This window comes from Calonectris borealis, chromosome 5, assembly GCF_964195595.1.
Source record: "Calonectris borealis chromosome 5, bCalBor7.hap1.2, whole genome shotgun sequence".
NCBI classification, from domain to species: domain Eukaryota; kingdom Metazoa; phylum Chordata; class Aves; order Procellariiformes; family Procellariidae; genus Calonectris; species Calonectris borealis.
This window is the reverse complement of record NC_134316.1, coordinates 14,393,325-14,419,490: the sequence shown is the minus strand read 5'-3', so window position 1 is coordinate 14,419,490 and position 26,166 is coordinate 14,393,325. Positions and strand designations below refer to the sequence as shown.

The following is a 26,166-nucleotide window of genomic DNA, read 5'->3' as shown; positions in this document are numbered from 1 at the left end:
AAATAGCTGAGAAATAAAAACATTACGACATAATTAACAGTTATCTGCAAAATTGTTTTGTTTCTGCTCTAAAGTTGATCATGGTACTTGAGATGCATTTTTAATTTTTTCATACTATTCTAACAGAAACCCAATGGTTATGTCATTTTGCAGTTGTTAGGCCACAAAGGGTTGAGCAACAGCATTGATCAGAAATCACTTTGGACTCGTGGAGGAGGTCCAGCGCACAAGTGATGCAGTGCGTATATAATGTGCAAGTATCCCAAGGAACTAATCGAGAGTGCGTTTTAGATTGCCTTAGCTGGAGCTAGTGATGTTGGTGTCAATATGAGAACAATCATTGTGTGGTTAGAGAGTTCTCCCTGATTTCTGTCACGTGCAGCCTGAGGGAGTTCAGCACCACGGCTCTCACCTCCTTGAAGAGTGTCCTTATCCTGTGGAAGAGGCTGGCTAAAGACTTGCTCATGCTTTCTGTGGAAGCTGGGCCACCATGCAAAATACAAAGCAAGAGTCATGGGACTAGAAGAAAAACGAGCATGATTCCGTATGCTGGGGGCTAAGGCTGTCCTCCTAAAGCTAACTGTATGTGTGAAAGAGGGTGTTACTTAACTGTCAACTCACAGCCTTACTATTTGTGTCATTGATCCTTATGGGTCCCTTTCAACTTGGGATATTCTGTGATTCTCTGTCTGGTCTGTAGATGAGGCTTAAAGCAGAATGTGTGCCAGGAATCTAGAAACACAGTCGTGAAATTATTGTTTTTCAATGTATATAGAGTTGTAGGCTGTTACGCAAAACCATAATGCTATAGAAAGCTATTTTAAGAAGCTATAAGCATAAGGAGTAAGGAGATGACCATAATCTCCCATGCTGCTATGGGGTGTCGCAAGTCCCTATGGCTATAAGCCAGGGGTAAGCCTTCCTAAGGGTTAGGTAAGTAGGAAGTGACTCAAGTTCACGAAAAAGAAAAAGGGTAGTCAGAGCTCTGAGCTGTGTGTGAGGTTAGGGTTTGTATAATTAGAAAGTACACATGATTTGCTTTATTACTGTCATGAATCAGCCTTTCACATTAACTTGATTAGCTTGAATAAGCCAGCATGGTCTGTTCAGAACTAGGGACTTTTTTGTCTCTAATATGGCAGCATTTCTGACTAGTGCTTCATCCCATAAAGTTTTTATTTTCTAAAAATATCTTCATTCATAATAGAAAATGTTAATCTTAAATGCTAATCATGTTAACAATGGCAACACGTCATGCTATTTATATAGATGAGATTGGCTATGTACGCCAGCTTGAAGCTTGAATTTAGATGCATGATTAATACCAAGGTTGATATTATGAAAAGTTGCTAAATCAATGGGTAGGATCAGTAGAATTTTTTTTTGTTTTGTTTTGTTTTTATCATTAAGTAAATGTATTATTCTTAACACAACTGTCAAATCAAGGCAAAAGGAAAAATACTGTAAAATTATTTGCTACAACTTCTGTTGTAGAGAGGGAGAATCTTTTATGCTTAGAAAAAATTGTGTGCAAAAATCCAACTCAGTTTTGTTTCTTTTTTTGGTTTCTCTTTATCTGCCCACTGCAGTCTAGGCATGGATGTGGAGATGGCATCACAGCTCTAGGGATACTTCATGCTTCAGCATTTCTCCATCTAAATGATAGGATCCTTTTGGGATCGCCCTAAGAAACATACAGCAGTAATCTGATATTTCAAAAGTTTTACCGAATAGAAAGAAAATGGAACTGGGAGGAAAAATAACTGCATAATATAGCTTTGTGTCCCTTTCATACTTCATCAGAAACAACACCCTCAAGCCTAATTATGGAGGGGCAAGGACAAAGAAAACAAATGACTGGCATTTCTTGAAAAAGATTGCTTCTTTCCGGCCAGGGTAGTACTATCCAGAGAGCTCCTCAGCTTTTCTGCCTCTTCCTTCTCCACACGCTTCATGTATTTTCCCCTCAGGTTTTGCCAAATATTTTCTCAAGACAAAAAGACAAACCAATTTCAGGTTGTCTTCCAGGCAGCAGTGCAGTGAGAAGGAGAAGACATTTTAATCATGATGGATATGTGCTTTCTGGGTTTTACCAAGAAACAATTGGGCAGTTCCATGTTTTATGTAAATTCTTTGAAAAAGCAGGATTCAAACTTTGGTTTGCTCCTTAAATCCAGAGAGAACAAAGCCATGAAGTAAGTGAACACACACATGCACTGATACAGTAGCCCCCCCTGCTCCATGTATGCAGAGAGATTTTGTAGTTAAGGATATATTCCTAGCTTTTTGTTATGGTTGTAAACTGCTTTGGAGTAACAAGTCTCACTGACTGGAAACCAAAACTGATGCAGCTGACCAGTTTCTGTGTCCTCCTGTAACTGGACTAACTCTGCAAGGGAAGAGGATCTGGTACTTGGTAAAGGAAAATCTATAGTTTTGAGAATGTAACGAGGATTGAATGTAAAAGTTTTAACACCTGCCATCAAGGAGCCACAATACATGCTGGATTTAATGGTGTCTGCCTGGAGATTTACCTTGTAAATAATTGAATTGAAAAAGTATTTTTATTTATATGTACACACACAAAAATATTTTATATCTTTTATATTATATTTTTAATTTTGTATTATATTGATACCTTTATATGTGCAGACTGTATGTGTGTGCTTTTTAAAATAGAAATTTCTTCATTATTTTCACAGCAAACCCAAGGAACCAATGTTCAGTGCAGGTAGGAACTTTAAAAATTTTTAAGCAGATAACAACTGTGATAACAGATTTTTTTTTCTTTTTTTTTTTTCATTTGTTTTTCTGTGGATGCCTAGGAACTGGTATTGGGAATCTAAACATGATACTTACAGGCTACTGATGACGTTTTTAAAAAAGTTGATCAGTTTGCTCTAGTTTTTATTGGCCCAATAGGTTTATTTTACAGTTAGGATTCTTTGTAAGAAGACAAAGAAGAAGAAGGCTGTGTCTTCTTACCTCAAATATGTCTTCCCTTTCAAAGCAGTATTAAGGTTTTGCTAATTAAACCATATGCCCAGTTCCAGCTATGATGCTATCATGTTAATTTAGTCATAAAAGGGAGCCCTCAACTACTGTTAAAGAATGCCACATCTGCCCTAATGCTCTGTAATAAAATTTGTCAAATTACAAATAAAAAAGGTGTTTTGTTACTACAGTTTTGGAAATCTATCTTTAATTTGAAAATCACTTTATTTTTTTCCTACTTATGTATTATCCCTGTAAAAAGATTTTGAAAGTGAAATAGTAAGTATAAGTGAAAGCAGAATTTGTCCTTGTCATTAGACAGTTACAAACTTTTGAACAATCTCAATAAAAATACAAAGCGGAATAGTATACATAACAGTTATTTTTGTTCTGAAAAACCAAGGACAACTAAAATAAAAGCTTTCTTTTAACAAAATAAGGAAGGGAAAAAACCTGTTGATTTATCAGATGTATCTTATTCTTTTTGTGTATAGTTCTGTAACAGTAATCATACATCAAGCTGAAAAAGTAGAAAATCTTTTGTTTACTGAGCTTATTGATCAGCATCCAACAAAGCTCTTAAGCCATACTTCAGGGTTTAGTGTAATTGATTTTGAACTCAGTAATATATAAACCTAAATAAGCGCTTAAGTATTTTGTGGCAATACAATCACAGTTCATGTCCCTTTCATGAAAACTGTTGGTTTAGAAAAAGAAGGCTGATTTGTACAGAATATACTTCTCTTCTCCTTCCTTTGCACCACGTAAGCAAAGGTATTTAGGATAATTTTTCTTCTGACACTTTCCCCGTAGATAAAGATCAGTAATTAAACAGATGTGATGCTACTTTTACCCTTCTCACCTGGACAAAATTCCTACTGAAATTAATGGGGTTTTTTTCTAAGAAAGTTATACTTGGTATTTTATGTACTTTAAGCATAGAGTTGCATAATGGAGCTTAAGCTTGTATTTTAATGATAGAAGAACTAAACAGAGCCCCTAGCTGGAGGAAAAGGGTTTTGACTGTAATTACCCAACGTATGGCATGGAGTATGGCTCAGTGTTTTATCAAGCACCAGGTTAGCCTCCAGCAGAATACAACTGGACAGCAGGTAGAGCAGGTATTTAGTGAGTTTATTGTATTCAAACACATCTTTATCTAGCCCTTCTGTCTCTGTCTCTGTAATCACAAGGGAAGCGCCGTGTGACACACTGCAAAGGTAGGCATCACTTCCAAAACCTCATAGCTCTCGAAGCAAAATGGTACTGGTGGGATAAAAGCTCAATGTATAAACAGTTATTTTCTAGCTTGCGCGCATTTTGCAATGTTAAAACTCTCCTAGTTTTTTTGAATGAAACAAAAATATTATACCATCTATTATACAGTCTATTGAATTATAACCCTCAGATGCACTTCAGTAATAATAACGGGTTATAATTTAGATTCCTGTGGAATTTTTCAGAAGAATTTGACTTAGAAAAAATACGTTGAGAGAGCTATATGGCAACACATGGATGTTCACTGTGTTTGAAATGGTGTTCTGCACTTCTGCTGAAATTCATATAGAATTTGCCCCTTTGTTGGCTGTTCGCTGTTAGCCTAACATGGTTATAGAAGCCTTGTTTTTTCCCTTGCTTTTTCTTACTGAGTAGACTGTAGATTTTTCTGAATGTTGAATAAACAGACCTAGGCCTCCAACTAATTTCTCAGTGCTTTTTGCTCAATGTCATAAAGCAGAGTTACATTTGGTAAACATACCATATTGTTTTCTAAAGCTTTAGCTAAACTGTAGTGTAAATATGCACATTTTGGATGCATGTTTATGTCTGTGATACAATCACAGATTTGTCTTGCTTTTTAGAGATAGCTAAATCCTAACAGGTTTTCCACTAATCAGCATCTTTCAGCTTTGCAACGAATCTAAAATTTCACAAAGCAAAGAATGTTTGTTCTCAAGGCAAAGTCTTTTAGAGAGTCACCACCTCTGTGTATTCTTTGTACAATTTTATGCCTGCAATCAGTAGTGGTCTCCTTTGCAGATCCTACTGGCATTCATGTGCCTTCTTATTTCAGTTCAGTAACTGTTAATTTTTACAGTTATTTTCAACAATAATTTCAAATTTACAAAATTGCAGATGTAAAAGATACATTTGTCTAAAAGTTTCACCATTGATCTGTCTGTAGTTTGATGATTGTCTGTCTTTACATCTATATCTTCACATTTAGAACTCTGCTGTCTTAAAAACTTAGTTATGAAAAATATGAGGAAAGGGATGCAGATTGGTTATGTAGATAATATCTCTGGATTACTAACAAAAATCAGTACAGATGGACTTCATATTACCAAGAGAAAATGGATCCACAGTATGGATTTCTGTGCCTGACCTAGTCATCCTCAGTTCCTCTTTATAGTTGAGAGAGAGGCATTCTGAAGGCATAATTTATATACTTGGTATAATATACTTGGTTTAATTTACTATACTTGCTTTTAGACATCTGCCTTAACACGTGATTAATTTGTCCAAAAGTACCTGTTTCTCCCTATTTACTCTAAAAAGGAGTTTTGAGTGACTAGGTCAAATACTTCCACTGCAGATGGCTAAATACAAGTTTTATGAGTCCCCTAAGTTTCAGGTGAGAAAAGCAGTTCAATGAATTAAACCTGCATTCATTCCCAGCCTTTGATAAGCTCAGTCAAGGGTTGTCACTGCGGAAAATCTATTGACTTCCAGTGCATCAGTGTCAGTAGTATTGGCATGTGTTTCAAGCTCATTAAATAGATGCTGCATGCGCATACAAATAGTGCTGTAATGCTCTGCTATTTTATGCTCTACCCGCTATGGTTTATTTTCCAATACAGATCTATTGGAGTAAATTCAAAAACCAATTCCAGTATTCTAGCATTTTAACAGGCATCTTAAGCTCCAACCATCTGTCACCATTATTTCACCATTATTATTGCTGCTTCTTAGCGTTCAGTTTTCTGTTGTTTTCATTATATGTATGAATTCTGTAAATGAAGGGATTTTAGAGAGCCCTAGCTGTAACTTTACTGGGACAGATCAGGTAGATCTCCTTCCCAAATGAATTTGTCTAAAGGCAAAATACACTTGTATTTAGGTAATACAGCATAGCTATGACGTTTATTTGTTCAACAGATAATTTTTATTCAGTCAGTATTTGTAACATATGCATATTTCCAATTAAAATAAAGCCTTAGTTTTCAAATTAAAAAAAAATGGTATAGTTGTAATGATACTTAACAATTCATAGCATAATTTTAACAGTCCTAAATTGTATAATTTTTTTTCATTTACATGATTTTGTTACTTCTGCCCTTCCATTTCCTCTGTGCCCACGATTATTCTGTCTAGTAACTCTACAGATGTCACTGACTCCAAAACTGCTTGATTCGCATGAGAACAAGGCTGAACCCCTTGATCTGCCGATGGAGCAGCAAGAGCCAGCACGTTCTGAATCTGGACAAACTTCACCAGAAGTTCACAGGACACCCACTTTGGCCTTGCCAGTTCCCAAAAGTCCTAGTCAGACCTTCATGGCATTTCCCAGATCTCCTAGTTTTATAAGCCCCATGAAGTCCCCAAGTCAGTACTTCCAGATCTGTTATTAATCCCTGCTTTTCTCCCCCAAAAATATTTCTTACCAGTTCAACACATTATTTTTAGTATTTTCTTCTAGAAATGTTTACTTCTGTCAGCCAATTCAGTTTTTGTAGCTTCTCTCCTGTATGTCATTTTCCTTTCTTTTAATGTGCTGTCAATGTTGTCATTCCTTTTTCAATGTTTAGTAATTCTTAAGGCACATATCTTTTCTGCATGTACATCAGCATGATTCCTTTTACTAATTGTTTGTGTTCCTTATTTCGAATGTATCTCTAACACTGTATCAAGTGTAAAGCATATCTTTACACTGAGATGCAAAGAATGCAACTGAGTGTTGGAAAAAACTTTAGATGCTGATGCTCCACTGTAAATATTGATTAAAAAATAAAATTAATTTTAAGTAGCATTTCTGCGTTAATTGTAATCTTTGCTGTTTTCCCCTTCATTTTTAATATTAAAAAAACTGTAATATTGTAACATTATTTTTCACAAAAAAAAGTTTTGATTTCAGTCCTTTCAGTTTTGTGGTTCTTCATGACATTGTTTAGTTCTAATTCTGCTGCTCAAAATGTTTAGAGGAAGAAAGGAACTTTGTATGTTTAAACAAAATTCTGCTTAGTGATTATGATTTAGGAAAAAAAAAAACCCTGCTTAAGTTCTAAGTTTGAGATTGCATGTCATTCTGTAATTGTAACGCACCAAACTGTTAAGTGGGAAGGGATGGAGGAGCACTGGAGTTCTCCACTGATGGTTTTTTTGTGTAACACTAAATATTTCTGACCTTTTGTAGAGGAAGGATACGTAAAAATGTTTCTTCGTGGACGTCCTGTTACCATGTACATGCCCAAAGAGCAAGTGGAATCTTACAATTTGGAAGCAAAAGTAGAACTACCAGCCAAGAGGCTTAAACTGGAATGGGTGTATCCTTTCTGTGCTAGAGGACTACTGGAAATCAATCATTTCTTAATGACTTGTTTTAAATAATTTTTTAAGCTGAAGTATAGGAAAATGGAGATCTTTATTAATAGGGTTCATTTCATTAGTGAAGCGACATTCCATTCAAATAGGTGTTAATTTCTTGAGGCTGCTGTTCTGCACCTTGTGAAGTACAGGGTGGCAGCTTAAGAAAGAATTTGCTTAAATGTTGCCTGAAGGTTAAATCTGAAGCATGCTAATTAGCTGAAGATTAAACTAGGCATATTGAAAGAATGTAGTGAGCTGTGATTATTAATTATACTATGCATAAAACAAGCTCAGGTTTTTTTGCTGATTCTCAGCAGTAATTTATCGTTTTAAACCGTGTTTTATAAAACGTGCACCATTGTCCTTTAGAGGATGCTATAATCAACTTCAGTACTTGAATAAGCCCTGAATTGAATAGTGCTTTGCAACTGGTAGGTGCTTAGCAATAAAATTCATAAGATATCATATGTAAAATAATGTTTGAATTTAGATTTTAAACTGTGTTTAAGCAATGTAAATACGGAACAACCAGGATTTTCCAGTGACTTCTATGAGTGAACATAATTACAGAATTCTAACTTGAAAGAAATCAGTGTTTCATTACTATACACAGAAATTTTTGCATTTCACTTTTAAATATAATGAGAAAATATATTCTTTATTGAAAAAAAATAACATTTCATTTTTGTAAAATCTTAGTATATGTAATAGACGATTCAAGATAAAATATAAACACAACAAGATCTGAGTCTATTTGTAACGTCCACTATCTTTAGAGAAATGAAGTCTTCATAAGGTTTTCTATTTTAAAGAAAAGACTTTTTTTTGTCCCAAACAGTGCAAATAGGAAGTTGCTTTGTCTTCATAAAAAAGAAGACAGGCTGCAAATAGTCTTTTTCGAAGTTGTATGAATAGAACTGCATGTGGTTTCAGAATGCACACAGAGAGTTTCCAAAAGTCCCATTGTATTCACAAGAGATTAATGACAGATTTAGTAACCATTCTTATTATTCCTATTGCAGCTGAGCCTGTAGGTTCTACCCCACTCTGCTGGAACTGCATAGATAATGCATACACAAATAACATGAGTTAAAAAACAAAAAATCCCCAAAATAAATAAAAGGGCTGAGATTAGAGTGATAAATACTGCTTGCAGCATTTTACCATCTAATTGTTGTACAGGCTCTCGCCATATATCACACCAGAATTGAATGATGTCTTTTTACACTTATAAGGTGCCCCTTGCTTAAGGGGCCTAACGATGATATGGGAGAAAGTGTTAGGATGCTTGCTGAAACAACAAAAAAACCCAACCACAAAACAAAACAGATAGTCATTAGCAGTATGTAGATGGAAGCTGAAGTTAATATTTCAGACCATTATAAGAAATTATAATTAGAGTAGGTCATGATTTCAGTCTCATTAGTTTCTCACTTAAGCTTACTTAAATGACAGAATATTTGCCAGATGGAATATTATTTTTAGTTTGAATATTCATATGTCCTTCCAGGTGTGTGTCTGTATACCCAGCAGAATCCTATATATAAAGGTTTCTATGAATAGAAAAGGTATGAATTAAAATGATCTAACTAACCCTAAATGGTTACTGAGGAGGATGCATATTTTTCCAAAAATACTGTGCTAACTTTTTCCGATTTTAATTTCTTTGCAGTTAAACCCAATCATGATATCCATACTTAAAAGTTACACCAATGAATAGGTATATAAAAGACATATTTAAAAAAAAAAAAAAAAAGAGATTACAGATTATAACGGTGAGAAGAAAAGCTGGGGACAGGGGCGTATAATAATTAAAGGAGGAGGACAAAGACAGCAGAAAACCAGCCGATATTGCAGGCATTCATTCCAGTTAAGTTGGAGAAGCTGAGCTGTTTGCTTGGAGGGTAACAGAACTGGAGTAGGAGAAAACATCTTTGTAGCGGACAAATCAGCCTGGCTGTGGGATTACAGCCAGAAATGCTTTATAATGTAAGAGTGGGGGTAGAGAAACAGGATATTGGAGGTGAGACGGACAAATGGAAAGGGCAAAGCAGACTATGATGAGAAACAGAAGGAAGAAAATCTAATGTATGTAGAATTCAGGGCATACCTGAACCCTAAAGGGGTTTTACAATCATGTTAGCAGGTATCTGGGTAAGCCAAAAAAGGTTCAGACCACATCAGATATATTGAGACACGAAGAAACAGAAATGCCAGGTGATGAAGTGTGAGGGAAGGCTGGAGCAGACCAGTAAAATCCGAGTGAGAAATCAGCGCTGGGGACATCAGGGTGGGAGCGGTGGTCTGCATGGATCCGTGTGGGACCAGCTCACTTGGCAAGCAGGAGGTTTGAAACAAAAGCTGCAGGCCAATGAAAAGGTCAAGATAACATTCCCTGAAGTGCCAACTCACCAAATCCAAGTTGAAGCCACCGAATCTGAGTGTGGGAAACAGTGAGGAGAAGGAGAGATCAACCCCAGGAGTTTACATCTGAGAAAAAAGGCTGATAGAAAGAAACGGAGTGTTTGACAACAGCAGTCATGCGAAGGGTTGAATGCAGCATTGTTCCGCACAGGAAGAATCATGAAGAAAGGAGATTTTCCCTAAAGAATGTAATCTTTCCCATTTAATAGCTATTTTTATGCGCAGAGATTTGTTCCTTGTGAATGTCTGTATAATGTTTTTACTTTGCTTTTTTTTTTAAAGTTCAATTCCTTACGCTAACTTCAACTACTAGTTCATTATAAACTTGATTATATGTTGTTGAACTAGAGAAATTATATGGTGGCTTCAGTTGGTCATGGTATCTGGCCTTATAGAGAAAAATAAATTTAAACAAATAAAGCATTGTCCTGCAATCTAGAGTAGTAACTCTAACCTTTACAGATACATTCAGAATTGATAGTAAATGCTTTGTAATTTGAAGATATTAGTTGTTTACGTGTGTTCAGATTTGAATATTTTACTGAAATATTTCAATTTGGGTGTCCAAAAGCTGTATTTTTGAATGCACATTTTGATGGTTCGGTATGCAGCACTACTTCCATTGCATTTATTAGAAAAAATTAGCAAGCCGTTATTTAAATTCCTATTTTAGAAGTAAGATAACTCTTGTACTTACTTTTTGGATTATGTTAACATGGGTATTTTAGTTTGACTGGGTTATCATAGACCCTAGAAATAGTGCAGAAGTATCTTTTTAATATCATATAATTGGAGTTTCAGTACCTCTTCATATATTTGTTACAGCCAGTTTCTCCATATTGACTGAATTAGAATGCACTTCTGTTTTGCCAAGATTCTGCTAATGCTGTTTCTCTGTGTTCCCATAAAAAAGGAAAGCCAAAATAGTCGTAGTCCCTAATGACTCTTCAGAAGAATAAAACTACATAATTTGGCTGAATTAACATTCGGTCTAAATAAGATTATTTCTGGATTAATTCCAGTTATTTCATTGGATTAATTTTAGATTCGTGTTGATATGACTAGCATCAGAATCTGGGCCACTGCCTTTTGAATACTACAAAAATAAATTGGAACGGATGATGTAACCCGTTTATGGTTTCATATCCATCTGGCTGGTAACGCCCAGAATAATGAAATCAATCAGCCTGCACACAGGGTAATGCAATCAGTCCTAATGTAATGCAGGGAGATGTACTGAATGACTTATTAGCGTTTCCATCAAGTCTAAATTTTTATTTTAATTAGTCAACCAGTGTAAATAGTAAATGCACTTGGGACAAAATTAATATTGCCTTACTTTGGCATTTAGCAAATTCTAGAGGATGCTAAAGGGAATGTATGTCTACAAATTCCTGTATTCTTTACCATGTATTTTCTGTAGGATGTGTAGGTTTTCAATAACTCAAAGTCTGCGAAACGCTTTAGCTCTCTTTACTGTAGCAAAGGAGGGAGTTCTGAAGGCTGCCGAGTGATAAAGCTGTGCTCAAGCCAAGAGATGCCGACTTCAGGAAATACGGGGGCAGAAAATTCATTTTGTTTTTCCTTATTTTTAACATTCTTCATTGGTAGATAATGTTATTGCAGCTTGACCAACATGCTAGCTATGGATATAGGGGTCGGGACTGTCGCAGTAATCTCTATCTTCTTCCAACGGGCGAAACTGTATATTTCATCGCATCTGTAGTTGTGTTATTCAATGTTGAAGAGCAACTTCAGAGACATTACACTGGTCATAACGATGATGTGAAGTGGTAAGTCACCTAGTAACCCTTCTTTTTTCTTCATAAAACAGTATTTGGGAGGTGATGTTTTGTTCTTTTAATACAGTTTTGAAAATTCAAGTGATTTAACCTCTAAGTCTTGCATAGGTTGGGTCCTTATGCCTGACAATGCGTTTGCACAAATAAAGGTCTGACTCTAGTCATGGTAAGAATGTCAAATGTCTGTGTAGCTCTGTCTAGTCAGCACATGAAGCAACTGCTGTCAGGGCAGTTGTGATGGCACAGACCTGAGGATATCCAAATATGCCCCTAACAGAGCCTGAGTTTGCTTGCAAAACCTGCTTTGAAGTCTGTGCTGCCGTATGTGCTGTGCTACCTCGTTTGGATGTGTCTATATGCAATTGCTGTATTGATGTTCTCCAAGTTACTGCTTGTTTCTCTAAGTTGCTAACAATTCCTGCTTGTATTTACTTGAGAAAATTTATTTTCCATAGCTAATATACTTTTTACATTGAGAATACAGAAAAGTAGAAATCTGACTTGATCTATAGATCTACTCGTTTTCAGTACTCTGTTTTTAGGATGATTTAACATTAACTACTTCTTTAGACTCTTCTCCTTGCCCTTTTTAAGTAGGTTTGAATTATTTATCTTCACCTGGGTCTGGGTGCCAGATATAGGTCCTTTAGACTCAATCTAACCAATAAGACAGTTTTAATCTCATCTGCGGTCTTCCTGGTAGTCTTCAGGGATGTCTACATCGTGGCGGATATCCTGTAAACTAGTCCTGAGCAGCCTGGTTTGTCTGCTGCCGTGCAGGCATGCCAGCGTGGGCTTCAAAGTGATTTAGCTGTGTTCAGGCTTAGAGGATACTGGCTATCAGGAAATATCAGTATCATTAAATCGAAATCTAAATAAACATATGGTTTATCTTAACGGTACCTGTCTGCTTGCTGAATGTAGCTGAAAAAGAGCACCCGGATTATCTGATGGGCCCTAATGTATGAAATGATTTAGACATCCCTTCTTTAGATTAAGCATTATGAAACACCTGTTGTCCCTGAAAGCCAAAAATAGACCTGATAATCAAATCTGGTTGCATTGTGAGCATGTTTCACAAAATTGAATTATTTGTATAATCTAGTTGTTTTACAAGGAGATTTTTAATTTGAACCTGTTCCATCTCATTTCTGTCTTTCAAATTTTCTGACTCTCTAGATATTTCAAAGCTTTCGGGTTTATTGGAAAGAGGATACCTTTCTCCAATATAAAGCGGAATGAATTATTGCCACAGTTCATTTTGCAGGGCACTTGGCCTCTAGAACTGTATGCAAAGCACCTGCAGTGAAAAAAAGAATTGAGAGAGGATTTAGGGCAAAAATAGACTGTACTCCAGGCTTTAATACAAATTTTAGGTTGCTTTTTGTTAGAGACATTAGTTAACATTGATCACAGTTTTTAAAATCTCAGTTTTAATTTTAGAATCAAAATTCCTAATTTCTGTATCCTGTTCTTACTTACTAAAGGACTTTTTTTACCTTTTGAAAAGTATTAGAGAGAAGTTGGTATCTCCCTATGAAAGTCACTGAATATCTGGTCAATTCAGTCTGAAGAGCAGTGTCTGAGTGGATACATCTGTTTGCCCGGGAGGATTGTCACTAGACAGCATTGACTGTACTGACCAGATCTCTGCAATCTCTGATTAGAGACAACTGAAGTTAGATAACTAGCTCAAATTCTAAACTCCTTATACACTGTGATCATTTAAATCTAGGTGAGATGAATCCCAACATGAGTGAGACTGGGGCTTGTTTGATACATGCTTTGAGGTATTAAGACTTAACCAAATTACTGCCTTGTTCATAAGGGAAGAAGAGTTTTTTGAATAAAAGAACATAAAAATTGTGCTGTCAGTTCTGGGTTTATATTTTTTAAAAGTTTACATGTGTGCTATGTGCTTTATACGACTAAAATAGGGCTATTTATTACAAGCTCATGTAAAAGTTGGATGAAATAGATAATAAATGGCTTTAAGTGTGGCCTCTCTTTTCTTTTTTAGCCTGGCTGTCCATCCTGATAGAATCACTATAGCAACAGGTCAAGTTGCAGGGACATCCAAGGATGGAAAAGTGAGTGACTCCTTTGCTGACATATAGTTGCTTATATTTCATGAGAGTATGTTATTCAGAAGATACATGCTATATTCTTTTCATGTTGCAGTTAAATTGGTCTTACATTTTAGGACTGAAAGCAAGCAAAGCTTAATTTGAGAGTGCCCATTGCACATTATCAAAGTTACCCAGTTCCATTATCAAAATCAGTCAGTGGTTTCTGGTTCCATTACTTACGCAGACTGAAGGTAAATTTGGAGCTGGTCTCCAAAAGAGACATGGAAGGATGAGGTTGCAAAGGAGACCTGAGAGAGCAGATGGATGTGGGGAAAAGGAGGAGAAGCAGCGGAGATTTAATTGTACACTATGCAACTTCATTTCTGACCACAGCTAGCACAAAGAAAGTACAAATGAGAATGACTTTGGGTTGTTTGCTGAAAAAAATAAATTCTTACTCTTGCCATCATCTAGGCAAGAATATTTTTCTCTCTATTATTACCTGTATTATCATAAAGCTTAGCTGCAGGCTAGGAATTTATTTGAACAGGGTAAGATGAACATTGCTAAGACAAGTGAGAAAGAATGGGTACAAGCAGAGGCAGGAAAAGCACGAGGAAAAAGTTACTCAGCAGAGTATGTAGCTGATGTCACAGCCAGACTATTGCAAAATTTTTGGTAGATGTCAAAGAAGAATTTTAGGATAAAAATGCATTATCAATATGCTAACTACTTTAAGTAAATGAGGAAAACAAAATCCCAGTTATGCAATATAAGGTTTATGTAAAGATAACTTAGTTGAGTAATATAAACTATTAATTTTTATTGTGTGTTGGAGAAATCTCTGGTATTTGTTTTTTTAACTTCATAAATACAATTCATTACCATTGTATTTGTGAAATAAAATCTAAAGGTTTGATGTCTATGCTTGAGGGGAATGTGGTATATAGGTAAGTTTATATAAAAGCCATTTATATAACTGAGATACTGGGGTGGCCTTGACTTACTTATTTTTAAGGGCAATTTCACTAATTAGCAGGAAAAACCGATCACTATTGCTTTTTTTTTTTCTTTTTTTTTTTTTTGGCTGATATTGTAAGGGGAAAAAAAGGAAGTAAAACATGGCCTTTGCTGTTTTCCTGCAAAGGCTGAAGATACTGTGTTGAACTCCCAAGTAGTTTTCAAATAAAACTTAAATCAGCAAGTGCTTCCTGGGGTTGCCCTCTAGTGGATTTGAGAAGCATTTCTGTCCCCACGAGGTTCAGCCTGCGTGGGGCTGGCTGTGTGGTGCGGGAGTCAAAAATAGAGGGGAGGGAGGGGGAACCACCATAGGGAATTCGTCTTGGGCCATTGTGTGTGCCTTGAATTTTATGTACAAAAAGAAAGTTAGTTCTGATACAGTTGTACAATTCTTTTCTACGGCCATTCTTATGACACTGAGATAAATTACATTTTATAAATTCTTGATCTTTTTTTTTGCACTTGCTGCTTGATGTTGACTAGAATTATCTCAGCTGCTACAGTTTAAACTGATGATCTTGGACCCACCAGTAGGTCCCATGCTGCAAGGTCATCACCAATTTTCATTTATTGAAGGACGTCTCAGTGCCCATTAACTTCAGTGAACTAAGAAGATCAGTGAGACCTGACGTGCTGTACGCTCTGGATAGTCAGTCCCAGATATTGGTTCTAGGCACAGTAATCAGCAAATCACCTGCAGCATATCTATGCTTACATGGGTGACTCTAGAAAAGTTCTGATAATTTTCATACCTTAAATTGTATTAAAATGTTTTTTGGATGCATTCTTATTTTTTTAAATCCTGATGGTTTTTTACCACCATTGTTTCAGCTATTATTTCTGTGTCTATTTTATAGCAATTGCCACCACATGTGCGTGTCTGGGATTCTGTAACTCTGAATACACTGCATGTCATCGGAATGGGTTTTTTTGACCGAGCTGTCACTTGCATTGCTTTTTCTAAATCTGTAAGTAAAGTAAATGAATAGTCATATTAAGACTGTTTGCTGAACAAGTCTTTGAAGTCTTTCAGATTTAGCTTCCTTGACCAAAACAAACTTCCAAGCTGTCTTTTCTCTCAGTTTCGTCTTTAGAGGAGGAAAGCTTGCAACCCAGTTGTTTCCAACAGTTTACGTTAGCAATATCTCAGCAGTCCCAGAGATCTACCTTATGCGTACCATAAAATGCAATTAATTTCTTCAAGGACAAGTAGTTGCAGAAGTACTTGTGTTCTTGAAATTTCAGTATCCTTACTTCTTCTCTTTAATCATCCCATTGCGTTTCTCTCTACATAAGAAGGTTATTCTCTCCGCATCTTTTAACCCCCTACGCTGTGCCCAAGAATGACCGATGAAAGACCTTTACAATGGCCCGTACCACTGATTTTGGATTTAAAAAATGGAAGCTCCCATAGGAGAAGCAAAATCTTTTGCTTGAAAGCAACAAAGGCGTATGGATAAGGAATTGTAAAGAATTAGAATCCTGTTGTTAGCCATTTGGCACCATCCTTTGAACTCTAGTCTATCAGGAAGGTAAAAAAAGATGACATAGGCAGCATTCAAGTCCCATATAAAAACATGAGTCTGTAACCTGACACACACAAGTTTAGAAACCTTCCCTGTAGAACAGAATCCGTAAGTGGTGTATGTGGTGGTGTCTGGTTGTCTCGGCAGCATTTTTAAAAAGGAGAGGACGAAATGGTGTATTCCATAGGTAAAATGTACTTCAGTGAAAGTTTCCACAAACACTTGAAATCTATTGATGACAATATTTTATAGAAAGTAGAAAAGAGAGGAAGGAATTAGGAGAGCTGGTTAATAATACAAAGGTGAAAGCCAACGCAGTTCAAGATCAGCTTTGAAGGATAAATAAAACGGAATAGCAAGCAAATACTCTGTAAATATCTCCTTGGAGGAAGAAATAGGTACTTAATAACAGAGGATCGCTATTGGCAGATGCCAGGAGAAAACAAGTGTTTGATATGTTTGCTTTATGCTGTGATTTCAGTCATAGCTTGGCCTGTTTTGAGCATCGTGTCCCATCCCGTAGCAGTACTCCTTATCTCATTTTAGACAGCCCTCTCTTCAGGCCACTCCGTCCTGTCTCTGTCCCAGCTCTTGCGTTGCCTTGGCACAGTTATTTTTGTAGCTGTGTCTGAGATGTGTATTAGGGGCCTGATTCATCAGGAAAACAACCAAGCCACCTCATACATAAACAAAATGAAGCCGTTTGCTTGGATCTTCTTTTCACCCCAAAACTGAGCTGTTCCCCAAATAGGCTCACTCTGTGATAGCCCAAACTTTTGCAGTGGCTCCGCTCAAGAGGCAGCAAGAAGCGGCTGTGCTATGGGTGGCAGAGGACGGACTGTCTGTGTCAGCATGGCTGCCAAAGGAGTGCTTGTGTAACCACAGGCTCAGTCTGTTCCGGCAAGCTCATCTGCAGTCAAGGCTAACATAGCTGATGCCAGGAGCAACAGGATACAAAAATCATATTTGAATGGGTTGGAAAGCAATTAGACATTACGTGATGGTTTATTCCACTGTAGACACACCAAAGATCGGAAAAAATGGTTCAAAAACTACCTTGCAGATAGCTACTGCTTGGAAAAAGATCTGATGATCGTACAGCAGTGACCATCACCAGTGAGACAGATGTCGGTCAGCTCCCCTCAGCGCAGGTAGAGGCCCAGCTGGAGTTCCTCATCCAGTCTTTGGATTCACACGTCAGAAATATGGGTACCGACTGGAGAAGGTCTAGGAAATATGATGCATGAAGAAAGACTAAAGGAATTAGGGTCATTAAGATTAGAAAGACTGATAGAAGACATAACAATAAAAAGGACCTATTAGAAAAGAACATGTTCCTGTCAGGAATAAGTTGTTTTCTAATTTCTTACTATGTTCCCTGATTTTGATCCATTATTCCTATATGAAGAGTAAAATTGTTCCCCGTGTCCACAGGAGATCAGACAAGAAGTAATGGGTTTAAACCGCAAAGAAAGAAACTCAGTATTAAGTATCAGGAAAAGCTTTCTTAATAGTACAGATAATAACATGTAATGTGCCTTGGGAATTTCCATCACTGAATGTTTAAAGAGAAATAGATACCTACCTCATTCCTGGCAAAGTCTGTCTACAGTTTGCAAGAGTTCCTCTCCTAGATCCCTTTTTAGCCCTATTTTTCAATGATCCTATGAATTATTATATTTCATGGAGATCTGTGGGATAACTAAAAATGTAACAGTTAAAGTGTAAATATTTCACTTTCATCTACACAGAAGTGTATAATTATTTTGAATGTGTATTTATATGTTTCTAATTTTGGTTGGGGGATGTATTAATATTTTCCATGATTTGGCTCAGAATGGAGGAAGTAGCCTGTGCTCCGTGGATGACTCAAACGACCATGTGCTTTCTGTGTGGGACTGGCAGAAAGAAGAAAAGCTGGCAGATGTCAAGGTGTTGCAATAAGATATTTTGTACTACTTGCTTGTATGTAGATTTGGATTTCTTGTTGTGAAATATCTTTCTATATTTAACTTCCTGTGCCTTTTTAACACTTTCACTTTATAAAAGGCAAAGAACATGAAGAAAGGGAATATTTTCTCTCACCGTTAAATTTGGTTTTTCTTTTTTTAAGTTTTGCTATTGTCGTCATAATAGAATTGATTAGAAAAGTCTAGCCAGCAATGATAGGAGCATGTGCAGAAAAGAAACGTCTTAAACTAATCTTTTGTGTAGAACTTCTCATTATCTGACATAGTTTTGAAGGATAATTTTTGATACTAACTTATGAAAACATAAAATCATTTGACTTCAAAGTATTCTACCAAAGTATTCCAGTCGACACTAATAACTGAATAGCTCAGACTTTTTCTTAAATCAGGAGTTGATCAGTTAATCTAACTAGAGAACCATTTCATATTGTTTTGTTTTCTTTGAATTTTAAATTTTGATACAATGTTTTTCTTTTTCCTTCCAAGTGCTCTAATGAGGCTGTATTTGCTGCAGATTTTCACCCTACTGATACAAATATAATAGTTACTTGTGGAAAATCACATCTTTATTTTTGGACACTAGAAGGGAATTCCCTTATTAAAAAGCAAGGATTATTTGAGGTAAAATAAAATTTTTCCTTAATGTTATGTTTATAATAATGGTACTGTCATGCAGAAGTAAGGGTTAATAAGGGTTGGATAAATCAAAACAATTGACCATTATTAAAATTGAAATTTTACAGAAATTCAGGTCGCATTGGTGGTATGGCACTGAGAGCTTTTCCATGGGTTGTTACCACGATGAAGTTTTGAAATGCAATTGCCATTCTGTTCCTTGCCATTCTGTTCCTTTTCCTATATTCTTTATACTGCCACCCCATCAAAATAAAATTACCTTAAAGCTCTCTATGCTTACCTCAGGTTAACAAAGTAGACAGTGTGTTATATGCTGGGTTTTTTTTATTTTGTCAGAGGAAAGACTTGGAAAACCCCATAAATTATATGAATGTGATTATTCTTCCCTTTTCCTCTGTTCTGCTCAGATATATACACAAATGTAATTCAAATACAGATTGAGCTGGCCACTATTTGGTAAATATCATTTTCATTTCAAGGTCTTGATTTGGTTTTGTTCTTAAATATAGACTAAGCTCTACAGCAGTTGCATGCAATGAGGGATGTTTGCAGTGACTGCAGATAACTCCAACAGGGCCTAGTTAACTGCTTGTGGAGTCGTGGCTCACAAGTATAGTCAAAACAACTATTTTGCAATGTCAATTTATTATACTTTGTGTGAAATAAGGAGAAGATGCTGAGATAATGCATTTAAATTTTGTCACGTTTTCTTTTTCATTCATTTTTAACTTCTAAGCTGCTTGGGCAGATTTCTGCCTCTGTTATTCTGGATGGTTGTTGCAGATGGAAAAGTGTGGTGGCCCTAGCTGAGAACATTCTTAGTTTGAGGGAGAAAGAGGCCATACACACTGGTAGTCGACAAACATTGTAAATTTGGAAGCTTTTGTTTGTTTGTTGGAAGCTACCAGCTAGTGAATTTTTTTGTCCCCTTATATATTTCACTGTTTTGTTGCTGTCAGTATTTTAAATGCAGGGTCTCAAAGCAACGTTTCCATTACTGAACCTTAGGATTCTTTCAAGAGATGATTTCTTAATTCTTACACTGCAGCAAAACTCTCTAGTAATATTTTTCTCCTAGAAACTTTGGAGTTAAATATTGCAGTAATAAAGCTTGTTTGCATCTTCGGCCATTTCTAAATACTTAAAGCCTTTGGAATTATGCAGGAGTTGGGGAATTTGGTTTATCTCAGAGCATTCCTGGTCTTGTGCTGAAAGTTGGCAGGCCTTCTCACTCGCTTTATCTGCAACTTGTAATTAAAGGGTGCAGGATTGGGCCACCAACCTCAGCTGATGCATCTTTTGCCCTTGCACAGATTAACTGTTTAGACTGTAGGAATGTGTTTAACTCCTGTGTAGACATTTAAGCAATAATAGAACTGTATAAGGCTAACCTAAATTGTTTAAATGCGTACAGTTAAAATGAATGGGTTGCATGTTGCTGTGAGTGTATATTTTTCGTAACCATGCAGAAACAAGAGAAGCCAAAGTTTGTCCTGTGTGTGACCTTTTCTGAAAATGGTGATACTATTACAGGAGACTCAAGCGGAAATATTTTGGTTTGGGGGAAAGGTAAGACAAGATTGAAGTTAATAGTGAAATTTTAATATAAAATACTCTGAATTTTTACATGAGTGTAGCCTCATTTTACGAAGAATAAATTCTGCTTATCTTGAGTTCTTTGCCAAGACCAATCCAGCAGATTATGTCTGGAATCTCCTTTACGAGCACCTGAAAAACATATACTTGACTGCTAGAGCACAAAATTCTATTGAATGTGTTCCCTACGGTCAAATGTTGAATCATAGAGCTGTGCCAGTACGTATGGCTTTTACTGACGTAAGGAATGGCAGGAAAAGTTCTTTTCCTTAATCAATGTGATAGTAAGAAACACTGTTAATGTAGTTGATGATCTCCAGTCTCCTATGCTGTCACTCTGTAGTGTTTGCAAAAATTATGCCTCTTGACATAGACTTTTAAAAAGACAACAAATAACTTTATTTGTCTTCCTAGGAAGTCAAGCTAAAATGTATGCAGATCTAATTGAATTCCTCAGCTTTATTTCAAAAGGACAGATGGATAGGACAAACTTCTTAAAAAGCATTTTCTAGAAAGAAAAGACTTTTTTTTTTTTTTTTTGGCAGCAGAAGGCAATGCCTGCCGGAAGGCAAACAGCAGCAACATCCTAAACGTTTACTTAGTGCATGAGATGCCATGCATAGGAAAAAGGAGAATCCCCTAAAGGAGGCCTTATTAGTAAAGGAAGAAGGGATATGGATGACAGCTGCTTCTTATTTACTCAGTGCCTTCTCCCAAGATACTCAAAGGATATAAGATTGGGGAAACAACATGGTGAATCAGTTACACAGTTGAGCCTTTCTGAGCTGGTTTTGTAGACTTATTTTCATGCAAGGACCATCAGCCAATTATCTCCTTGTGCTTTTGACCAATACGCTACTGTTGAGTAAAGGGCTGGATATGGTGTTCATAACTCAGCTCCTCTTTTATTTTTCTTTTCTTTTTCCTATGATAGTTTAAAGCAGGACACTCGAACACTTTTCCTTCCAATCAGAGTTTAGAAATTGCGTAGTCCCATCTCCTCCCTGTTCTCGGTTGTTATTTTGGCCTGCCAACAGAGAAGGGAGTGCCAGCCGCTGGCACGGCAGGGTCAGTGCGGTGCTCAGGGGCCGGTTTGCCTTCTGCCGGTAGAGTGATTTCTACCTTGACTGCAAGCAGCATCTTCTACCCTTTCTCCCAGGAATGAAAGGGAGTTCTTTGTGTGCTGCAAGATCTGCTCACCTATGCCAGTTCTTTTGGGATGGACAAAAATGTTGTTATTGTTTTTCTGTCTTAGTACAGCATATTTTCTGAGTCTTTACTACTTTTGACTCAGAGCTCTATGTTCAAACGAGGGCTGCTTCCACCAGTTTGGAATACCCTTAGCAAAAACCTCTCTTAATAGAAATCACTTGTAACTAACATTATATCCATAGATGTGGATAGAAGCAAATGGGATTTAGAAAGGAAAAAGCAGTTGTTTCCTTCTAACTTGCATCAGCCCCTTGCTTGTGCTAAAGATAAAGTTAGCCAAGCTTTGATGCAAGGTGCACATTTCAGTAATAGAATTACTAGTAATCGTTTCTTTATATTTCATGATAGTAATGGTTCATCAAATTAGAGATCTTCAGTCTAATGTAGTTAGTTTGAAGGTGTTTTGAGACTAAGAAGGTCCTTGAAGAAGCCAAGTTCATCAATGAAGAAGTACAGGCTCTTTTGGGAGTGATTCAGCACCTTCTGCCAGGCAAGGAAAGACCACTAGCTTGGTCAGATTTTGGTGCAGGTTAGGTGTCTGGAGGCTGTGGAATATCCTTGCAGGATAACAAGGTTATGGTTTCTTTGTTGATAAGGTGCATAGTCAAACCTAGCTACTGCAGGTCAAATGTGATGTCAAACGGTTTAGCTTAAACCCCCATGAAAGATTTAAATGAACCCATTTTACTTTGTATTTGAACTAGACTAAGTGAATATGTATGCTTTTAATTTTTGAGGTGGGGGAAAATGTTCTTAAAATGTATTAATTCAGTCTCTTTCTGGTGCAACACTCAATTCCCATCATTGTTTAGATATAATCCTTGACAGGTGGTAGTAGAGAAATAGAGGAAAAAAACAACTGGGGAAAAAGGAGCTAGTAGGCTTTCCATGGTAATATCTTTTCTCCGTCTATCCAGGTACCAATAGAATAAGCCACGCAGTTCAAGGGGCACATGAAGGTGGAATATTTGCGCTGTGTATGCTGCGAGATGGCACATTAGTATCAGGAGGTGGAAAAGACCGAAAGCTGATATCTTGGAATGGAAATTACCAAAAACTTCACAAAACTGAGGTGATATTACCTATCTTGAAATTACTCTGCTACTCAAAATGAAATTTTAGTTGTCTTCTGAACAGAGCTTTTTAAATAAATATTTTTCTTATGGATGTGTATTCTGTGGAAAAGCAAATCAATGGTAAAGTGAAATATTATTTGAGTCATCAGGTCATTCCTGTGATAGCCTATTCATTAACGTAATATTTCCTTTTTAAGATCTATAGTAATTGGAAAACAAATCTTGTATTCATACTTTTTCATATTATTTCTTCCTTTCTTTACAAGTAATAATGTGAGGTCATTTTTCATTTCAGAGTATTACAATATTAAAATGTTTTCATACATCCCTCTTTTTTCCAAAATTATGTGTTGATTTTTTGGGGGTTTTAGTATTTACATTTTTTTGTTAATTTCTTGGTGAATGTTGGTTTTTATTTAAAAAAGAAATTCCGAAAATGAATTCAGTTGCTATGTAGGAACTTAAAAGATTAAAGCAGAATTTGTTTGGACAGAACTACATAACTGTTTACATACTGAGTGTAAGAGAACAATCAGCATAAAACTCTGAGGAAGTGTTTCAACTCTACTATATTGACGGTTGGACTCGATGGTCTTAGAGGTCTTTTCCAACCTTAATGATTCTATGATTCTATGATTCTATATATTATTAAATGTTGCAAATATATATGCAACTGGAATGCCATGTTTGTTTCAGTAATTCAGTATTTAACACAGCACAAGGTACATGTTTGTTGTGCTGTTTCTGTGGCATCCTTCTTTTTCTCTTATTTGTTCATACAGTGGTATTCCTTGTTATTTTGAATTTCACATCTTCTCTTGAACTTTAGATGGAGATTTGCACTGACTCTTTCAGAACCTAGGCTGCAATTAAAGAAACACAGGTTGCAAGAAAGTACTAGTGATACAAAGCGTGACACTATTTCTGAGTAGAAATGCTTAGTCTGATATCACAGCTGCAATTAAGTTATGATCGAGTTAACACAGCATGAAGGAACCTTTTCTGTTTGTTGAAATACTTGGTTTATCTGTAGAAATGGAGTGTTCTGTAGATAAGGATGTCTTTTCTTACAGTGTTATAAAGACAGTTACTGAGCTGATGCAAGTTGTTATAAACTTTTCAAAATCAGGCATGTATATTCATCCATTTCATTTCTTCTCTGTGCGACATTTATTAAAATGCATTTGCTAGGCCATATGTCTTGAAAAATAGCAACACTTGCCAAATTGTCTGACTTATCTATCTGTTTGTCTGTTATGACCACAGATTCCAGAGCAGTTTGGTCCAATAAGAACAGTAGCAGAGGGAAAAGGGGACGTTGTATTAATAGGAACCACTAGAAACTTTGTCCTACAGGGCACGCTATCAGGAGATTTTTTCCCTATTACCCAGGTAAGCTGTTGCCTTACAAGAACATTTCTGAGCGTGTAATAGCAGTAAAGGTATTGCTTAAAGTTAAGTTCCATAAATATGCATCTATTTGATTTATTATTACAGTACTTTTGGCAATAAATAACATTATAAATATGCATCCATCTAAGCCAACGTATTTTTGTAATGCTTTAATATACAGTTTGGTCATTTTAATCCTCTTTAAATATGTTTAGTTTTGATGGTACTATCCTTCTTGTCAAGAAACATTTCTGCTTGTGTAGGGTCACACTGATGAGCTTTGGGGACTTGCAGTTCATTCCTCTAAACCTCAGTTCTTCACTTGTGGACATGACAAACACATTACCCTCTGGGATGCTACTACTCATCGTCCTATCTGGAACAAGATTATAGAGGTATAAATTTATTAAACACAACTCTACTCCTCTTATAGAACTTCTCAAGTAATTTGGGTTTTTCATAAGATTATTGATTAAAAATATCTTAAAGTATTAACTTGAGGAAAACAATGAGAGTGTCATAAAATTTGTCTTTCTGCAAATGGACGTAAAACTCTTAAAACAAGAATTTTAAACCCTAGGTTATATGGATCTATATGCTGTATCATATAGAAGTGTACAGTGCTGTTTATATTTTTTTACTAGGAGGAGAACCACAAATATAAAGCTAGGAAATATTTATCATTTAGAAGTAGTTCTGATCAGGATTACTACTACTATCCTGAGCATGATAGTCAGAATTCAGAAGGAAATTTTTTGAGACATTTTTTGCCTTCTGCATTTATTTTCTGTGATTTATTGCTATTTTTGTACACTCTGTTCACAAATAAACAAATGTCTTAGAATTTCACTTCTTATCTCTGGTCTGAAACTTGGTGTTTAGGTGCTGAAGGAATACTTAGTGGAGGCTCAATTTTATACCGTACTTAGGCACTCAGTTGTGCATCTGCAGACTCCGAATGGCTTTGTGGTAACGTGATCTTGATTACTACATGCATCACTAGGAACTGATTTTTTAGCGTACATTTTTTGACACCTGATCACTTTTCTAAATATTTACCCATAAAAAGACATCGGCTTATCTCCTAGAGACAGCAGTGATGCTTTTATCTCTCTATTTTGAGATGCCACTATCACATTTTTTTCAGTCTTCTCTCTACATTTTTTTTAATAGGTGTGAGAGTATGCTTTTTTGGAGATACATGTACTGATCACAATGAAGAAGTTACTTCTCAGTCTTTCTTATGTGCTCTCTGTACAGTGGAAAAGTTCAAAAATTACTTCAGGAAAAAGAAAACAGGACCTGGTGTATATATATATCCAATACACAGGTTTGCAGATCAAATTGTAGCCAGTAACTTACAGATGACCCTCATGTTGCTGACAAAAGTGCTTTCTGTGTGATATAGTAAACAATCCTTTATTAGTTTACACGAAGTTTTTAAAAACTTAATTATGCAACTTTTTTTCATAAAAAGATTGTTCATTTTCAGGCCTACATAACACTTTAACTTAAACCTATTATCGATAACACTTACTGAATACAATGCATCTGCAATAATTGTATGCTGTGGTGTCAGGCTGAAGCAGTCTTAACAGAATAGCATTTGCTGAACTGTCTCCTAGTATCCTGCTCCAGTTGTATGCACTTGTTAAACCGTGCTTGCTTGGTGAATGTAGAAATTGGAATTTATTCTGTCTAACCAAGGTCATATGTTCTAAGATCCATAGTTTTGTTGACATGGGAAGCTTCTAAATTAATTGGAAAGACCAAATCATCAGTTACTGCCCCAGAGATGGAGCTGTATTTTCACAGTTCAGTGCCTAGGTTATAAAGACAGATTGGCCTGTAGTATAAGAACT

At 36.2% G+C, this 26,166-nt stretch overlaps 1 protein-coding gene across 8 annotated transcripts in view; it reads left to right on the top strand.

The window, feature by feature from the left end:
- The window catches only part of EML1 (EMAP like 1), a 131,535-nt gene that overhangs the window by 92,132 nt on the left and 13,237 nt on the right, over positions 1–26,166 (top strand). For 3 of the 8 annotated variants that reach the window (XM_075151104.1, XM_075151103.1, XM_075151106.1), the window contains 13 exons: positions 2,703–2,731; positions 4,188–4,214; positions 6,370–6,600; positions 7,409–7,538; positions 11,649–11,798; positions 13,828–13,897; positions 15,754–15,864; positions 18,259–18,354; positions 18,879–19,013; positions 20,498–20,597; positions 22,754–22,908; positions 24,179–24,304; positions 24,568–24,699. In XM_075151104.1, coding sequence (XP_075007205.1) covers positions 2,703–2,731; positions 4,188–4,214; positions 6,370–6,600; positions 7,409–7,538; positions 11,649–11,798; positions 13,828–13,897; positions 15,754–15,864; positions 18,259–18,354; positions 18,879–19,013; positions 20,498–20,597; positions 22,754–22,908; positions 24,179–24,304; positions 24,568–24,699 — 1,492 coding nt within the window. Of the gene's footprint in view, positions 1–2,702; positions 2,732–4,187; positions 4,215–6,369; positions 6,601–7,408; positions 7,539–7,604; positions 10,194–11,616; positions 11,799–13,827; positions 13,898–15,753; positions 15,865–18,258; positions 18,355–18,878; positions 19,014–20,497; positions 20,598–22,753; positions 22,909–24,178; positions 24,305–24,567; positions 24,700–26,166 lie in introns of those variants that run through there. The other 5 variants (XM_075151105.1, XM_075151110.1, XM_075151107.1 and 2 more) reach the window with 3 other exon arrangements.